The 16,764-nt window shown below is 34.1% G+C and overlaps 3 protein-coding genes and 1 pseudogene across 3 annotated transcripts; 2 read left to right on the top strand and 2 right to left on the bottom strand.

The window, feature by feature from the left end:
• Positions 1-119: 119 nt before the first annotated feature.
• On the top strand, positions 120-4,047 carry LOC114407358 (WD repeat-containing protein GTS1-like). The gene is made up of 8 exons (XM_028370430.1): positions 120-350; positions 480-687; positions 882-977; positions 1,065-1,139; positions 1,896-2,006; positions 2,402-2,493; positions 2,838-2,922; positions 3,468-4,047. Exons 1-8 carry the CDS (start codon positions 163-165, stop codon positions 3,837-3,839), a joined length of 1,227 nt encoding a protein of 408 aa, XP_028226231.1. The 5' UTR covers positions 120-162; the 3' UTR covers positions 3,840-4,047.
• Positions 4,048-4,414: 367 nt separating this feature from the next.
• On the bottom strand, positions 4,415-7,117 carry LOC114407367 (sm-like protein LSM4). The gene is made up of 7 exons (XM_028370444.1): positions 6,949-7,117; positions 6,716-6,757; positions 6,532-6,630; positions 6,362-6,439; positions 5,830-5,869; positions 5,151-5,318; positions 4,415-4,787 (listed from the first exon to the last, which is right to left on the bottom strand). The coding sequence occupies exons 1-7, from the start codon at positions 6,949-6,951 to the stop codon at positions 4,771-4,773; spliced, it is 447 nt and encodes a 148-aa protein (XP_028226245.1). The 5' UTR covers positions 6,952-7,117; the 3' UTR covers positions 4,415-4,770.
• A 727-nt stretch (positions 7,118-7,844) lies between these two features.
• LOC114407361 (thiamine pyrophosphokinase 2-like) lies at positions 7,845-11,259 on the bottom strand. Its single transcript, XM_028370434.1, has 6 exons — positions 11,045-11,259; positions 10,861-10,957; positions 9,719-9,791; positions 9,412-9,513; positions 8,900-9,149; positions 7,845-8,515 (listed from the first exon to the last, which is right to left on the bottom strand). Exons 1-6 carry the CDS (start codon positions 11,181-11,183, stop codon positions 8,379-8,381), a joined length of 798 nt encoding a protein of 265 aa, XP_028226235.1. The 5' UTR covers positions 11,184-11,259; the 3' UTR covers positions 7,845-8,378.
• Positions 11,260-14,812: 3,553 nt separating this feature from the next.
• Positions 14,813-16,764, top strand: LOC114407353 (annotated as a pseudogene).

Genomic DNA, 16,764 nt, shown 5'->3' with positions numbered 1-16,764 from the left:
ATTTTTTTAGTATTATTCTTACAAATTCTTAAAAAAATATTGTTTGATTTTTAAAATTTTAGTTTATAATATATTTAATATTAATATAGTGAGTAAATTAAGTGGACCCATCCCAGGAGATTGAAGCCCTAAAACCCTGGGAGTTATGAAAAGACGCGATGGATGGTCTTCTTCTCTTCCTCCGCAACTCTAACCTACAGAAACCCAACTTCTGTTCATATGGAAACCAGTGCGGCCATGGATGTCGAGGACCAACCTTCACCCAACTCCAACAACGTTAAACGCTTCGGCCTTAAAAACTCTATCCAAACCAATTTCGGTGATGACTATGTTTTCCAAATCGTCCCAAAGTACGCACGTTCTTTTAATTCCCCGATTAAGCTGAGAATTTATGCTCAAACTCGAATGGGAAAAGTAAAGTTCCATTTTTTTAGTTCCTAAATGTGACTTGGGTTCGAATTGTTTTTGTGAATTAAAAGGGAAGATTGGAGTGCAATGGCGGTGTCACTGTCAACGAACACAGTGAAACTCTATTCACCTGTGGCGGGTCAGTATTTAGGAGAGTTCAAGGGTCACTCTGAAACCGTCAATCAGATTTCGTTTTCGGGTCCTTCAAATCCCCATATTTTGTGTTCGTGTTCTTCTGATGGCACCATTAGAGCTTGGGACGCTCGGACATTTCAGCAGGTAGATTTTACCTTTTGTTTAATTTTAAATATTTTTCATTTTTTTATCGGCAAATGTTAATAGTTTTTGTTAACAAGGGGGAATCCCTTCCCTTCTTTCTTAACCACCCGATCAACCTTACATCTCCTTAATAATTTTTCATGTGTATGAGTAATTTGATGCTTGAGTGTGTTGGATTGAATGTCAAATTGTAGGTTTCTTCTATCAATGCTGGTCCTTCTCAGGAGGTTTTCAGCTTCTGTATGGGAGGGACTAGTGGAAATTTAGTTGCCGCCGGGTGTAAATCGCAGGTTTTCTTTTAGTTGTGGATATTTCCGTGTTACATGATTTAAACTAGTGTTATGTAAGCTATGTACTCAAGTATATTTTTTGCTCAGGTACTGTTCTGGGATTGGAGAAATATGAAGCAAGTTGCATGCCTGGTGGACTCTCATGTGGATGATGTCACTCAGGTTTGTGCTGTTCAAATTGCTTGAACTACATGTGCCAACAATTTATATTTTGATTGAAAAATTGATCTAAGGGAATTAGCTAAAAACAATAATCTGGTGGGAAAAAGGATGTTTTGCTTGGTGATTCCCTCCCAGAATATTTTTGTTGTTGTGAGAAACGTGACAATTAATTCAATTATTTCAATCTTATAAAAACTGTAGAATATTAACACTGGCAACGAATGGACTTTAAATATTCCCCGAAGAAAAAACTGTCAATATCTTACTAGATTAAAAGAATTAATGAAGGTTGTTCCTTGCAGATTTATGGAACAGTATACTGGATTCCTCATTTTCTGGGTTGGACATTGTTAGTCTGACTGGTTGGAATTTGTTTTCAGGCAGTAGCTATTTTCATTACTTGACCAATTCAACACAAACTTGCTGTTGACATGTTTTATGGCTTGATGACTTCTGATAGTTTCAACTTGTTTCTTCACCACTTACCCCCTTCCTCCTAGACCCTACTTCACCATAATTAATGCATTTATATATCTGGTTTAAGGTAACCTGTCATAGAATGGGGCAAGGAAAATATTTGTTACATAGTTTGTTGTGTACATAAGATGAATCAATCCTTTTCATTGTAAAAAATAAAGCTTTTGCAAATACTATACTAACTTTTAGTCTTTTGGTAAATAAAATGAAATTATTTAATGATCCAATATGAGGCATGGATTTATATCTGATTTGTTGAAAATGTGCAATTTATGCTAGGTTCATTTTGTCCCTAATGAACGAGGCAAGCTGATTTCTGCTTCCGTAGATGGTTTGATCTGCACATTTGATACTACTGGAGATATCAATGATGATGATCATCTAGAATCAGTAAGTCCAGGACTGCAGTTCAGTTTCCATCAGATGATAATTCTTGCAACTTGCAACCATCTAATTGTCCGATGAATTGAATTAAGATATTGAAGACAGCTAAGCACTCTGGGATTGGATTGTATTTTATTTTAGGCCAACTTTTTTTATTTTCTTTTCATGCAACTTTTATTTCTGTTCTGCAGGATTTCTTATCCTCCCTCCCTTTAACTGTGCTTTTCCTTATCTCTCTATGTATCCAGATAGATAGATATCTGTTTGTCTCTCTATCTGTCTGATGGATCTATTTATTACCTATCAATCATGAAGAAAGTTATGTCTGTGTCCTTTGTATGTTTGACCTACCGCATGTTTCTCATACAAAATTATAATTTTTTTTGTTTACTAAACCGTAGGTGATTAATATGGGGACTTCAATTGCAAAGGTGGGGATTTTTGGAGAGACTTTCCAGAAGCTTTGGTGTTTAACACATATTGAAACCCTGGGGTACATTTAATCTCCATTAGTTTGTTTTTTTTAAAAAAAAAAATCATAACTGTTATACATGGCTTATTCATACTCTTATTTCTGCCTGATATAGTTGTTTGCAGCAGATTTAATGTTTTTACTGTTGCTTTCATATACAGAATAAACAACTGTAATAATTTCATAACTGTCTTGATCACAGAGTAGTGTGCAGATAGTACTTCTACCATACTGTTTATGCTAACAATTACATTTTCTTATGCTTCTAATGTGGGTTATATGAATTTGCATATGTATACTAAGTTCTAACTCTTTCCTCGTTTTCAAAGTTTGACCCTAATATTTCATTCTACTCTGCTTCCTAGTATCTGGAACTGGAAAGATGGTAGCAATGAAGGAAACTTCTTAGATGCTCGTACTTTAGCTTCTGAAAGTTGGAATTTGGATCATGTGAGTTCCTCTCAATTAGTATGGAATATGCTTGCTTTGTTGAATTGGAAAAGCATTGCGCTTTCAGAGGAACATGCATGAAAACTGTAGTTTTTATTGTATAATAAAAAATGTGATGTGATGTGTAGGCATCGTATGCAGATGAAAAATCATTGCTTAGATAGAAAGGAAGAAAAAGGAAGGGGGCAGTAACTTGGTATATATTGAAAGAATTATAGCTTTCATAAAAAAGTTAATCCTCTGGAGTTTTCCTTGCAAGAGGCTTTGCTTCTTGTACTTTTGAGCCATGTCGAGTCTTTTTAATTGGAATGGTAGCCCAGCTTTTAGGAAAATTCCAGGAGATGCAAAAACTTGTATTTATTAATATCTTTAAATTTCATGCTGTGGATAAAGATGCATGACCTTGGGTAAGCAGGCTGAATAGATGATCTTCCAAGTTTGGTGGCAACTGCTCCCGAAGCAAAACTTTTAGACTGCTCCAGTGTAGAAATATTGTATTATGTCTCATAATGCTTAGCCCACAAATTGATACTTTCCTTTGGCAGGTTGACTACTTCATTGATTGCCACTACTCCAGAGAAGCTGAAAAACTATGGGTGATTGGAGGCACTAATGCTGGTACTATGGGCTACTTTCCTGTAAATTACAAAGGAGTGGCAACGATTGGAGCTGCAGAAGCAATTCTTGAAGGTGGCCACACAAGTGTTATTAGGAGTGTTTTACCCATGTCAACAATTCCTAGTGGACCTACTAATAGTCCTAGCCAAGGCATTTTCGGTTGGACGGGTGGGGAAGATGGTCGGCTATGTTGTTGGCTCTCTGATGATTCCTCTGAATCAAATCAATCCTGGATTTCAAGCACATTGACTATGAAGGCAGAAAGAACTCACAAGAAAAACCGTCATCACCCCTACTAACAAAGAGCACACTGAGTCGATAACTTAGATGGCTCAATGCCGGAGGAGCATTTTTTGTTTAGTTAGTTTTATTTTTCACCACGGCATGGGTTGAGATGTGTTGGATTTAGATGGCTCATAACCCTTTTTGTTTATCCAAAATACACAACACTTGATTCATTTGTATGGAGTATCAATATTATGTGATGATTTTCTAGGTAATCAGTACAACTTTCTAGATTGCTTTGATAATTTATGTAATCACTTTAGGAAAATCAAGTTTTGTACTGCTTTAACCAATCATCTCAAGTTTGAGCTTTAAAGCTTTAAGTATATAACAATGCTGAATATTCAAAAGGAGACTTTTGTAAAAGATTTTTGAGTTCAAGTCTTTGGATATATAACTACATTAAATAATCAGAGCAAATTGTTTATCTATAATGATTCTATCTAACTCTAACAAAATTATCTAAAAAAAATACACTTAGTCTTTAAGAAACAAATTAATGACATTTTGGACATTGGCATGCAATCCCTTTAGTGGTGGAATTAACTATAATTTCTTTTTCCAAATCCAATTGCAATTGACCAAAAGGGAGAAAAGAAAAAATAACAGATAGTGGTGTATGCTTGGTGCCAAATATACAATTGTCAAATTAACATCTCTAAATATATCAAGGTTGAGTTAAGTATTTCACGCATTGCGCCATCATTACTTTTCATTGGAAGGAAAGAAAGGGAAAAGGCAAGTTTGCTGTTGGGAATATTAAAAGGGAGACGGGGGCAGTCTGGCAGAGAAACTTTCCTCGAGTAATATAATAGCACTAACATTTTTGTGCTCATAACACAAGAAAAACACTGGAAGCTAAAAGCCAAGGCAAGGATGCACAGGTAACACGGGCAGTGAAGTTGCTACCGATACACATTAAGTAGTTCCTGTCACTTGTTAGAATCAACCTCTACCACGCCCTGTACACACCAAAACAAGTAAATAAATACATTGGACAATTTTCGTACACAGAATTTAACTTTAAGCTACCTTTTTTTTTATAAAAAAAAGAAGGCATATACAATTTTTTATGTAAGGCATTTCCAACCATAAATTTTACATTAAAGCTAACCAAATTAAAGAACCAGTAATGTGTTCATCAAATAATAGTATACTTGTTCATTGAAGATATTTCTTGCTCGCTAGGAGCTCATCCAATCAAGGTGAAAATGAAGCAAACGTAGAAAGGAACTCTTCAAACTGTGAATAGTGAATTAGAGGGATAGAAGGCTAGAAATGATTATGAACGGGTAATACATGCAATGAGTGGATTTATGATTTACCTCTGTTTCCACCAGGCTTTCCACTGGGACCACCCCTGCCTCGGCTTCCTCCAGCTCCCCTAGCACCACCATCATCAAGACCACGCCCAATTCCTTTTGTTGGGCGCCCACCAGGACCTTCCTCTCTGCCTCTTCCCCTTCCACGCCCAACACCAGGTGGTTTGCGATCTGAAAAAGGTGATATTAATCAGAGAATGTCTAGTTTTTTCAGCAACTGGAAGGAAGCATGAATAGCAGTTCATAATATACGGCTAAATTAGCATTTTCAAATAAGCAGTATTAAGTTATTATTTACTGATTTATAAAAAAAAATGATACAAATCTTTATTTATGATACACCTTGCAATCTTCCTTTGTCCCTCCTTATAAGATCACCTAGTTAATTTACATGAAACTAAACAACCAACTATCAGATTCACCAGGGGAAGTTTGTTGGGCTCATTAGCTAGAGTACAAAACAGCAAGAAGATCTGTTCCAATGGACCTTCTAATGATTGAGGAACCTAAATCCTCATGGCCTGAAACCACATATCAACTGATACTCTTAAGGAATTAGACTCATGGGTTTTATAGGGTCCTCATCATGTCCATTCTAATACAGTGTAGGACTTTCAAATTCACATCCACATACTTACACTTAAACTCATACCAACCAACTAGATGCCAAAACAAAGCTTACCTGCACGGCTCTTGGTTTCTTCTTGAACTTTATCAATAACCTAAAAATAATAGCAAAAGAGCAAGATTAGTAGAATAAATGTATGTGCAGCTCAGACATTAGTCAACAAAAATACTCAATTCTATTCACTAAAAGGATCCAGTCCAATGCACAAGGCTCCCATCATTGCAGGGATGGGGGGGTTGATCAAAGTTCAACAATTCTAATCAAATTTTCACACATTCACACATTTAACAATTTGGAACCCGATCAAGACCAGATGGTTCATATTTTACTTCAATGAATCAGAGATAAAACATGCATTCATCTTCATTGAATGGTTATAAATGCGTTATGTGTGCAAATTAGACTGCACTGAATCTGGTTCCCTTAAACGCCCAAGGATGAGGCCTTTTCTTCTGTGGCCACCAGATCACAATGAAACAACTCTACTACTGTGGCAAGGCTCCCTTTCTTCTCAACAAATTTACCAGTTTTAAAATTAACAAATAAAAAAAGAAAATGTCACCAGCACACCACACACAATACACACCTCATCAGGTACTCGAAGGTACTTGATTGTATTGCCTCGTATGTAGCATTCAGGCATCCTCCAAAATCTATCTCCGTCCTACATTACCAAAATTTAAATCAAGCCTTTTCCATCATAACCAAATTACAAGACAACAAAAAACAAGCAAGGGATCGTAAAAGCAACATTACTTTAGATGTACAAATGACTTCTCGCAGATGGATGTTCATCCATGTGTCGCAATTAACCAAATGCCCGTTATATGTCTCCCCATTTTTCAGTTCCACCAACTGTTACATCATCATCAACATCACCATCACCATCATAATAATAATAAGTTAGAAATAAAAGAGAAGAGAATGAAAAGTGAGTTGCCATAGGGTGGCCTTGGGCAGTCTTGAGAAGGGAAAGAGGAAGCTGCAAGGAGTAAACGGAGAATGGGGTTAAAAAGGTAAAATTAATATACAATGTTAGGTTAATTTAACAGTAACGGTAACCCTAGAGCTTCGGATTCTATGATCACTCGGGGAAAGTGGAATCCCACTCCGCTTAAAAATTGAACGTTAGCGTTTGAAGAGAATGAGGTTTGGAGAAGAAGAGGTACTTACCATGTCGTTGATGGGTGGTGTGGTCGGTGATTGAAGCTGTGCGTTTCAAAGAAAACGATGGCGGAAGAGAAGAAAGAGGGACTATGATTGCGCTCTATATAACATTGATTAGCCTCAACTCAACTGTTCTCTGTTCATACAATGTTGTTCAAGGGTTTTCGGACGGGCTCATTCACTATTTGAAATTGCTACTCGGGTGACAAAATTACGGAAAATTTATGAGTTTTTTTAGTGTATAAAATATGCATAATTTTTTTTAAAAATTATTATTATAAGTTTTACAATTACATACAAATTATTGTTTGATAACAAACTTATTAGTATTATATTTAACAATAATTTGTTGAATAGGTACTTAATTTATTATTTAAATATAATTTTAAAGTGACATAAGATGAAAAACAATTATGTGTAAATCAATAATGATCAAAAGATATAATTTTTTTTTCTTGAGGTTAATTTTTTTAACTATTAAAAAGGTATTAAAATATACTTTTTTTATTTAAAAAATCACAATCAAGAGTTTAATTTTAATACATCACCACTTTAAATAACTTTTATATAATCAATCAATTAAAATTTTCTTTAAATATAAACTTTTAAATAACTATTATAAATTAATAATTTTAAATTTGATGATTATCCCTAATTGAACAACAATATAAAAAACCTTTATACAAATTATATTTTTCTTTTTTTACTTTGAGTATATAAGAACTATTTTTTATTTTAATTTGTTTATTGGGAATTAAAATCAATTAAGTAGCTTACACTTCCCTTAAAAAAAAACTTACACTTAAACTGACCGAGAAATATCCAAGTTAATCAATCTATGTCATAATCAAATACACGGCATTCAAACTCCTGCATAATCAAATTTTATTAACTCGTTCTTGTAAATTGAAAAACCCGTCTCACATATAATAATTACTCCCGTTACAATGTATAATCAAATTTCAACTCATTCTTCTAATTCAAAAATCCATATCACTAATCACATACTAGATATTAACCAGAATTATTGACCCGTCATGGTCCTGCAGTGTAGAGTGGCAACTAACAATCCATTAACCATTTCAATTGACAGTAACTGTTCTGTATGCATAAGCAATAGTACATGACATGGTTTTCTCCTTCTTTTTCTTGCTCATCTTATTCCTGCTATTTCATTTACGGATAACAATAACATACAATACAACTGAGCCAAGGAATGTAAGTAGCCTTTTGAAAACTGACTTTCAAGGCACAGTTACTAGGAATAGAACTTCCTAATTTAAAGAATAATTTCCTAATTCCCTTCCACCCTCCCATAATTCAGAGTAAATTGAAAGAATGAAACGTAAAGTTATAAAGGTCAGCAGAAGCTCTGGCTTTTAACTGGAATATAGGGCCCATATAAATTGGTATTGAAGATCTGAAAAATCACCGCACTATGCACCATGTAAAACCTCGAGCTTCTTAATAGAAATAGTCCAAAGAAGATCTGAATCAGACTGTACTGTAACTATTTCCCCTTTTACAATATTGGATGTGCTTACTAAACCTCCAAAACTCATCGCTGTGTCATCTGAAATAGTCAAAATAAAATGTTAATCATCATACAACATTTAAAAAAGAAGTTCAGAACTGGGTGATTGAAAAAGGCAATGGAAGTTAACGACTTTATCTGAACCATTTATCCTCCATCATACCACAGCCTCATATTTATTCTGCCATGTGATGTTCTGATAGATTGCTAATTAACATGTTTAAATAATTATTTATTAGTTAGTACATGATAAGTGAATCCATCCCATATACTAAATAATAATGACCACACAAGAGTCAAAATTTTCTGATATCAGTGATAATTACCATCCTACTCATGTGGAGACTTGGGAAACACAATTTCATTTACATATTTAAAGTAATCACCTAATGTTATTGTTAAACAACGGAATACAATACTTACTGAGATCCCATTTGAGTCCTGTGGATGTAGAGCTTCCAGAAGGCATCCCAATGGGAATGAGTCCACAATGCGGACCCTCAACAGAAGATTCAATAAAGATTTGATGACAATGGTTCTTTGGAAGAAGATGAATGAGGCAATCATCAGATAGAAGGATAATTCGTGTGTTGGAAAATCGGCACAGCACATTAATATTTCCAATCTCATGGTCGAATCTCCCACCAAGTGCTCCAGCAACAAGAATGCATAGCTGCCATTGCATTAGGGAGAAAGGGGAGAGGGGTGATGCCAAGCTGGGATTAATTCCAATGGTATAACTAAATACACATAGCATGATAACATTCTTTACTGTCAAAAAGGGATTAAAGCAGGTATGGCACCAGACTTAATTCATTTCAATTATTCCAAAATTATTTGAGTCCACAGTTAAAATTGACATCAGTTCACTCCGCTATCTCCACTCTCCAAAAGAAAATCAGAAAATAAATACTATAACCAAGTATTCAACTCACTTCTGATCCATCAACATTTGGGGTGAGGTCACGTATGTATGCCACACATTTGTGTAAATCTGTGGTGTCCTGATCATGAGACTCATCAATTATCTTAGTTCCCTGCAGGAAGAAAACTAGCATAAGAGCCTTGACCTGATTTATACAAGATTCAAGTTTGTATATATAGAAGTAACGGAGGAATAAAAAATGGTACTTTGGTGTGAACCCGAAAGTTGAGTTTTGAATTCATTTTCTCCATTACATGCATACTTGCAAGCCAAGTCACACAAAAAAACCATAAACATATATAGATAGAGAGAAATACCAGCTTTGCATAGAAGTCAAGTACTTCTGTCCTGATTGAATCCATGTCTCCTTTAATTACATCAGGCTTGTACCTGATAAAAACCTAGCAAGTTAGATAAAAGGATATCTGCAACGGTAAACTGGAGATGGCAAACCATTCTCCCAGCAACTAACAACAGCAAAACACTAACAGTAGTACAGAAAAATCATAAATGTGACAGAGTTTTCAGTCTAACCAAGTCCTCCAACAATTAAACTACATAGACTAGAAATGAAAATAAACATCATTTGGAGGCTTGTGCCTTTGGCATCAATTCAAACAGCGAAAATGTATAAAGAAGCTGTTATAAGAAAAGGTAGACCAGTTAATTGAAAGATATCGTTGACTACCACTCAATGAAGGATGTGACTTTCCACATATATCCCATGAAAAACTAATAATTCCACCCAGATACATACAAGTGAAAACATAAATAAGGAAATATAACACGGTTGAATATCTTTAATATAATAATATAAAATCAAATGCGGCACATAGAAATTCCACGACAAGCATAAACAAACAAGGCACTACTACGCACTACCTGTCACCAAGGACCAGAGGTAAGAGTGAAATATCACTGTATCTATCGAGCAGATTTATCATGATTAATCATAATGATAATAAAACATGGACTGATTTCTTCAGTACAACAATGGAAAAAAAGGATTCACAGAATCTAATTGATGTAACCTACACGAACTTACAAATCCAATTTGGCTATTTCCTTTTCTGTTTCACTCAAAGCCACCAAGAATTTTAAGAAGCCCAACCCCACCACAAATAAGTAACAAAAAAAGCAGAAAATCGCAGCAGCTTTGAAACTTTCAACAAAGACATCGAGCTCAGCAATCAATAACTTTCATCATGAAAAAAAAGCATTATTTTTATCACAAAAACTGGCCTTTTGTGAACTTATCCTGGACCACCGAATGACAGGTATCAAAAGTGATGATGGGAAAGTCAGAACTCAAAATTTTTCATTCAGTACCCCAATTGCGAGAAACAACCCAACCACAAAGTCACGGAAACGGAACTAAGCTAAAGGGAGAAACAAAGTCTTTGAACAAAATTAAAAAATTTCTACAAAAGGGAAAACCCTTAAAGAGACAAGTAGGAACCTGGTGCGAACATGGGAAGGTTGTTGATGAGGGAAGAAAAGAGGCATTTCATCATACACCCTATTGGCACCTCCATCAGCGCAAACTCGTACTTGAGCTGTAGCAACCACATAGACATACATCAATGCATGAATCAATATAGTAAAGAGGAAGAAGGGGGTGCGGTGGGTGCAGGGTGAGATACCGTGGTCCCAGAGCAGAGGAGCAAATCTCGGTAGGCTTTGGTTGAGAACAACGAGAGCGTACTTTAGAGAAAGCGAACACGTCGTGTTAGGATTCTCCGGCGGAAGAAGAAAGCTCGAACAATGGCACATCAATTCCATTGTTTTTAAGAGACGATACACGAGATGCTTCTTTTGAGATTGAGATGTTTCTTTATGCTCACAAACTTCTTTGTGACGCTGGTTCACGTTCATATAATACTATTTTTTTTTGTTGGTTTTGGTCAACGGCTACTGTATTTTCTAACACGTCCAAGAAAATCTTAGTCATCATAAAAATTAAACACAATTCTTTTATTAAATAAATTATTTTTTTCTCATATAAATATAACATATTTTATATCACTATATGAATGATGTAGGTCTATCATTTATTATTCTACTCCTAATAGACTAGTACTAGTATTTTATTTTATTAATAATTTTATATATGAAAAGTGTTTTTATTTTAAGAGATATGAGAAATGCTAATAAAACATTTTTAATATAATTCTCCTTATATATTTTATTAGTTAAAATTTATTAAAAACTGTAAAATTAGAAAAAAGTTATGAATAAGATTTAAAAAAATTGTAATTTTTAATAAATTTTAATTAATTATAGAAAATATATTCAAAAGAGCATCTTAATCTCTTAGAAAATTACATGAATTTAATGCACGTGGTTCTTGCTTTATTCATTCGCGGCTTTCCTTTTTCATTCAATGCCCACATTTTGATATGATGAAATTTCAACTGCCGACGACAGAGACTCTGAGAGCGTCTTTACTAAATAATTTATTTTAGATTCTGTGATTTTGTCTAACATATCATTTTTCTTTAATGATAAAATTTTAATTTAGATTCTTAAATTCTTTTTATATAAAAAAATCTCACTTTCTTTCAAATATCATTAAAAAATAAATTTTTTTGATAGAAAAAAATTGAGAATTGTTTCGGAATCAAATCTTTAACATAAAAATTCTTAGAATAAAAATAATAATAAATGTGATGATGATAAATTTTGAGTCTTAAAAATACAGATGAAGAACTTTTATGATACTCAGCCAAAATGTGAAATTACAATTACATCCCCAGGCTTCCTGCAGTGGGACTACCATACGCGCAAGGTCCAGTTTAGTGCCACATGCCAACTATTCGGCCCGTGTTTGGTTCCACGTTTCCTCAGTCAAACGTGCGGGTTTTTTACTTGAGAGTGAATCATTGTTCGACCTGAAACTAAAATTAGCTATCAGTTAGTCTGTTGATTTTTGGTAAATTGGCCTGTCAAATTATTTATTTACTTTAGGTTTAAATATAAGGAAAAAATATTATTTAATTAAAAAACTCAATTAAATTTATGTTATTTAATATTATTATTTTTAAATATCTTTCATTTAATTAAGTGAGATTCTAATTTTAATGACTTTTATTATTTTGATATCAATTTTCAATGAATAGTAAGTTGAGAAGATAATATTTTTTAATTAAAATTGATACAATTAAATGTTATTAACTATTTTTTTTAGTTAGTATATTATAATTTTTTTCTTATATTTAAGACCAATAAAAATATATTCTATATAAATAACATTTAAAATTATTTCGTTTAATTAGTTTATATTAAAATGTTAAAATATTTTAGATTTAATTACCATTCTTTAACAACACTTTTAGTTTTATTTTGATCTTTGACGTTAAAAGTAATTTGATGTTGCTAAAAAACGCTAATGTAGCACTAGTGTAATGTTATAGTGATAATTACATGTCCTGTAATTTATGTTTTAGCCTTTATACTTATATTATATATATATATATATATATATATATATATAGGTCTTTATAATTATATAAAATTTTATATTTTAGTTTCTATAGTATTTTTATATATATATTTTTATCTTTATAATTATATAAACTTTTATATTTTAGTCTCTATACTAAGAATCGATTTTAACTTCTATACTAACATTTTCAATTATATTTTGCTCTATGATAAAAAAAAAACTTAAAATCGTCAACAATAAATGATGTGATACTAACATGACATTAATTTGAGTTACATTATAAAACAAATCATTTGAGTCTTATTAATATGTATCCCTTTTATTCTTTCTTTCTCCCTTATTTGATTTCTTCTTCTTCTCATCAACACCTCCCTCCTCCTTCTATTTTGCTGGTTATGTTTCTTTTATACCTACTTATATTAATTATTTCATTCACTAACTCTAAATTGAAGAGCCTTGAGATTGCAGAGGATAGACACACTTTTTTAGACAAGATGATGTGGCATGTGAGTAACAATTTGCAATAGCAGTACTCCTTGTAGTGGCGAGAACTTTCTGCATTATTTTAATCTTGTTGCATAGACGCTTGAAATCTCATTGCATTATTTTAAATGCTTAGGTATTTTTGTCATGTAACTCCATTAATTATAGGTTATATAACACTAGCACAAAATCAAATTTGACGTTGTAAAACCACCCAAAAAATTATAATTGTTGTTAAATTGTCAAAAGTTTGAACTTGAAAATGTTTCCACCGCACATTGTGTCTGGGGGTGATTTTTGGCTACGGTGCATGATCAAAGCATTATGTGATGTATAAAAGGAATTGAATGACAAGTTCCATGTTTCCAAGTATTTTATGCAACAAAATTAAAATGATGCAACAAGTCTATGACACTACAAGGAATATCAACACAAATAGTTAATCATAGGCCACTTCATCTTGTTCAAGAAGCGTGTTTAAATTTTGTAATCTCAAGACCCACCAATTTAGAGTCAATTAGAAGTAGTTGATGTAAGAGAATTTAAAAGAAACGAAACCCATATAATAGAAAAGACGAGAGAGGTGTTGATGAGTAAAATTAAAAGAAAATAGGGACTAAAACATAAGAAATGCTTATATAAGAATTTAAAACAAGTAATTTTACAATGCAACACACATGAATGTCATGTTAGTGTCATTTATTCATTTGTTAATGATGTTAAGTTTTTTAATAATAGTGAGCAAAACGAAGTTTAAGTGTTTGTATATGAATAAAATAAGTGCTTTAGTGCGAAGATCAAAGGTAAAGTTAGTTTAACTTATAGAAACCAAAATGTAAAAATTAGTATTAGCAAACATAGTCATTGTCACTATGTCAATTTAAAGGTCACGCCAACTTTGGTTAGTTAATGACATCAATTATTTTTAATGAAAAGGACCAAAGTTTAGGAAGTAGAGATTAAAAGATAAAATTTGTAGAACGGTATAAATGAAAAGATAATTAAACCTACTTTTATTATAAAAAAAACAATGACTATTTTTCCATATCACTTCATGATAATAATATTTTATTGCATATACATAGTTTTCTTTATCTTCTTCATATAATTTATACAATCTTAATAAAAATAATAATAAATAATAAACCTCATAAATATCAAAGTTGAATTTATTAATCTTATCATTAACATTAGTATTCTTCTCCATTTGAAGCACCACGAAGAAGGTTACCTGATTCAATTGTTAACCCATCCTGATCCTTCATGATTTCTAGCATGGGTGTTGAATAAGCGCATAATCACACACATTCACACCTGCAAATTTGTATGTACAATAAAAAATGTATAATTAATTAAATTAAGAATTCACCCACATTTTAAATCCAATGGAGATTACATAATTGATATTTTTTAAGATATCAATAATAATACATACTCCATCACTTATTCAATAAAATAAATAATCCGAAGCATCAATAGGAAAATAAAATTGAATTCGGGCAAGTTAATCCTAATCATATCACAACTATTTTCCAAAAAGAAAATCCGTTGTCTTTAATTTCCTTTTTTTTTTTTTCTCTTCTTCTTCTTGTGACCATCGAAGGATCGTGTTTCTGCATCAACAGGACAATTACGCTAATCCGGTCCCAAAATTGCTGCGTTTTCAAATTGTCTTCTCGGAGATTGAGTCGGTGGAGGTAAAAAAAAAAGAAAAAAGAAAAAAGAAAAAGAATGTTAGAAAAGTGTTTGGGAGTTCAAAGGGCGCGAAGATTCCACAGAGCTCTCAGGCATTGCAAGGTAACGATCCTCTGCCTCGTCCTCACCATCATTGTCCTGCGCGGCACCATCGGCGCCGGAAAATTCGGCACGCCGGAGCAGGACTTCGTCGACATTCGCAACCGCTTCTACTCCCTCAAGCTCCCCGAACCCCATCGCCTCCTCGCCGAGCTTCATTCCACCACGACGCCGTTTCAAAGTTCCACTTCCACCAACAATTACAACGCCTTCGACATCAACACCATATTGGTCGACGAAAAAGAAGACGAGAACCTTGAGAATTTCAACCCGCACCAGCCGTATCGTCTCGGCCCCAAAATCTCGAACTGGAACGAACAAAGATCTCGCTGGCTTCGCGAGAATCCCAATTTCTCGAATTTCCTTCGACCCAACAAGCCCCGCGTGCTTCTCGTAACTGGGTCGTCGCCGAAACCGTGCGAGAATCCCGTCGGGGATTATTACTTGCTAAAGGCTATTAAGAATAAAATCGATTATTGTCGTTTGCATGGGATTGAGGCGTTCTACAACATGGCTCTCCTCGACGCTGAAATCGCAGGGTTTTGGGCCAAGCTTCCTCTGATTCGGAAGCTTCTTTTGTCTCACCCCGAGGTGGAGTTTCTATGGTGGATGGATAGTGATGCCATGTTCACGGACATGAGTTCGAGTTGCCGTGGGAGAGGTATAAAGACTCCAATTTGGTGATGCATGGTTGGAATGAGATGGTTTATGATGACAAGAATTGGATTGGGTTGAACACTGGGAATTTCTTGTTAAGGAATTGTCAGTGGTCGTTGGATATTCTTGATGCTTGGGCTCCAATGGGGCCCAAAGGGAAAGTTAGAGATGAAGCTGGGAAAGTGCTCACGCGTGAGCTTAAGGATAGGCCTGTTTTTGAAGCTGATGATCAATCTGCAATGGTTTATTTGCTGGCTAAGGAGAGGGACAAGTGGGAGGGTAAGGTTTATCTTGAGAATGGTTATTACTTGCATGGCTATTGGGGGATTCTGGTTGATAGATATGAGGAGATGATTGAAAATTATCACCCTGGTTTTGGTGACCATAGGTGGCCATTGGTGACTCATTTTGTGGGGTGCAAGCCTTGTGGGAAGTTTGGGGATTATCCGGTGGAGAGGTGCTTGAAGCAGATGGATAGGGCTTTCAATTTTGGGGATAATCAGATACTGCAGATTTATGGCTTTACACACGAGTCGTTGGGTAGTAGGGGGGGAGTTAAGAGAATACGGAATGAGACTAGCAATCCTCTTGAGGTCTAAGATGAACTTGGGTTGCTTCATCCAGCGTTTAAAGCAGTTGAGGTATCATAATCTAAATGAGCTCATCTCTTCTTTAGGCGGTTAATTAGTCAGAAAACACGTCATGTCTGTGCATGTTGGTGGAATTTGTGGCATATTTAGTTACAGTCTTTACAGACATACAAATTTTGGCAATTTTGTTCCTCACGTTTAATTTGTGATAGATAGTATATTATGAGGATATATATACGTTTTTTTGGGTTAAATATTGTTAATTATTTTGTAGCCTCTCTCTCTTTCTCGGTCTTAAGCTTCTCAACTTATACCTGTAGGCTATTCTTATCCGTGAATTGTAACACAATTTTTGTATGAAGTAATGGAAAAAGTTGCATGGTGGTTTTGCACA

The sequence above is a fragment of the Glycine soja genome, chromosome 3, assembly GCF_004193775.1.
Source record: "Glycine soja cultivar W05 chromosome 3, ASM419377v2, whole genome shotgun sequence".
Classification (NCBI taxonomy): domain Eukaryota; kingdom Viridiplantae; phylum Streptophyta; class Magnoliopsida; order Fabales; family Fabaceae; genus Glycine; species Glycine soja.
Note: the sequence above shows the minus strand (reverse complement) of the source record. Positions and strands in the feature narration are given on the sequence as shown.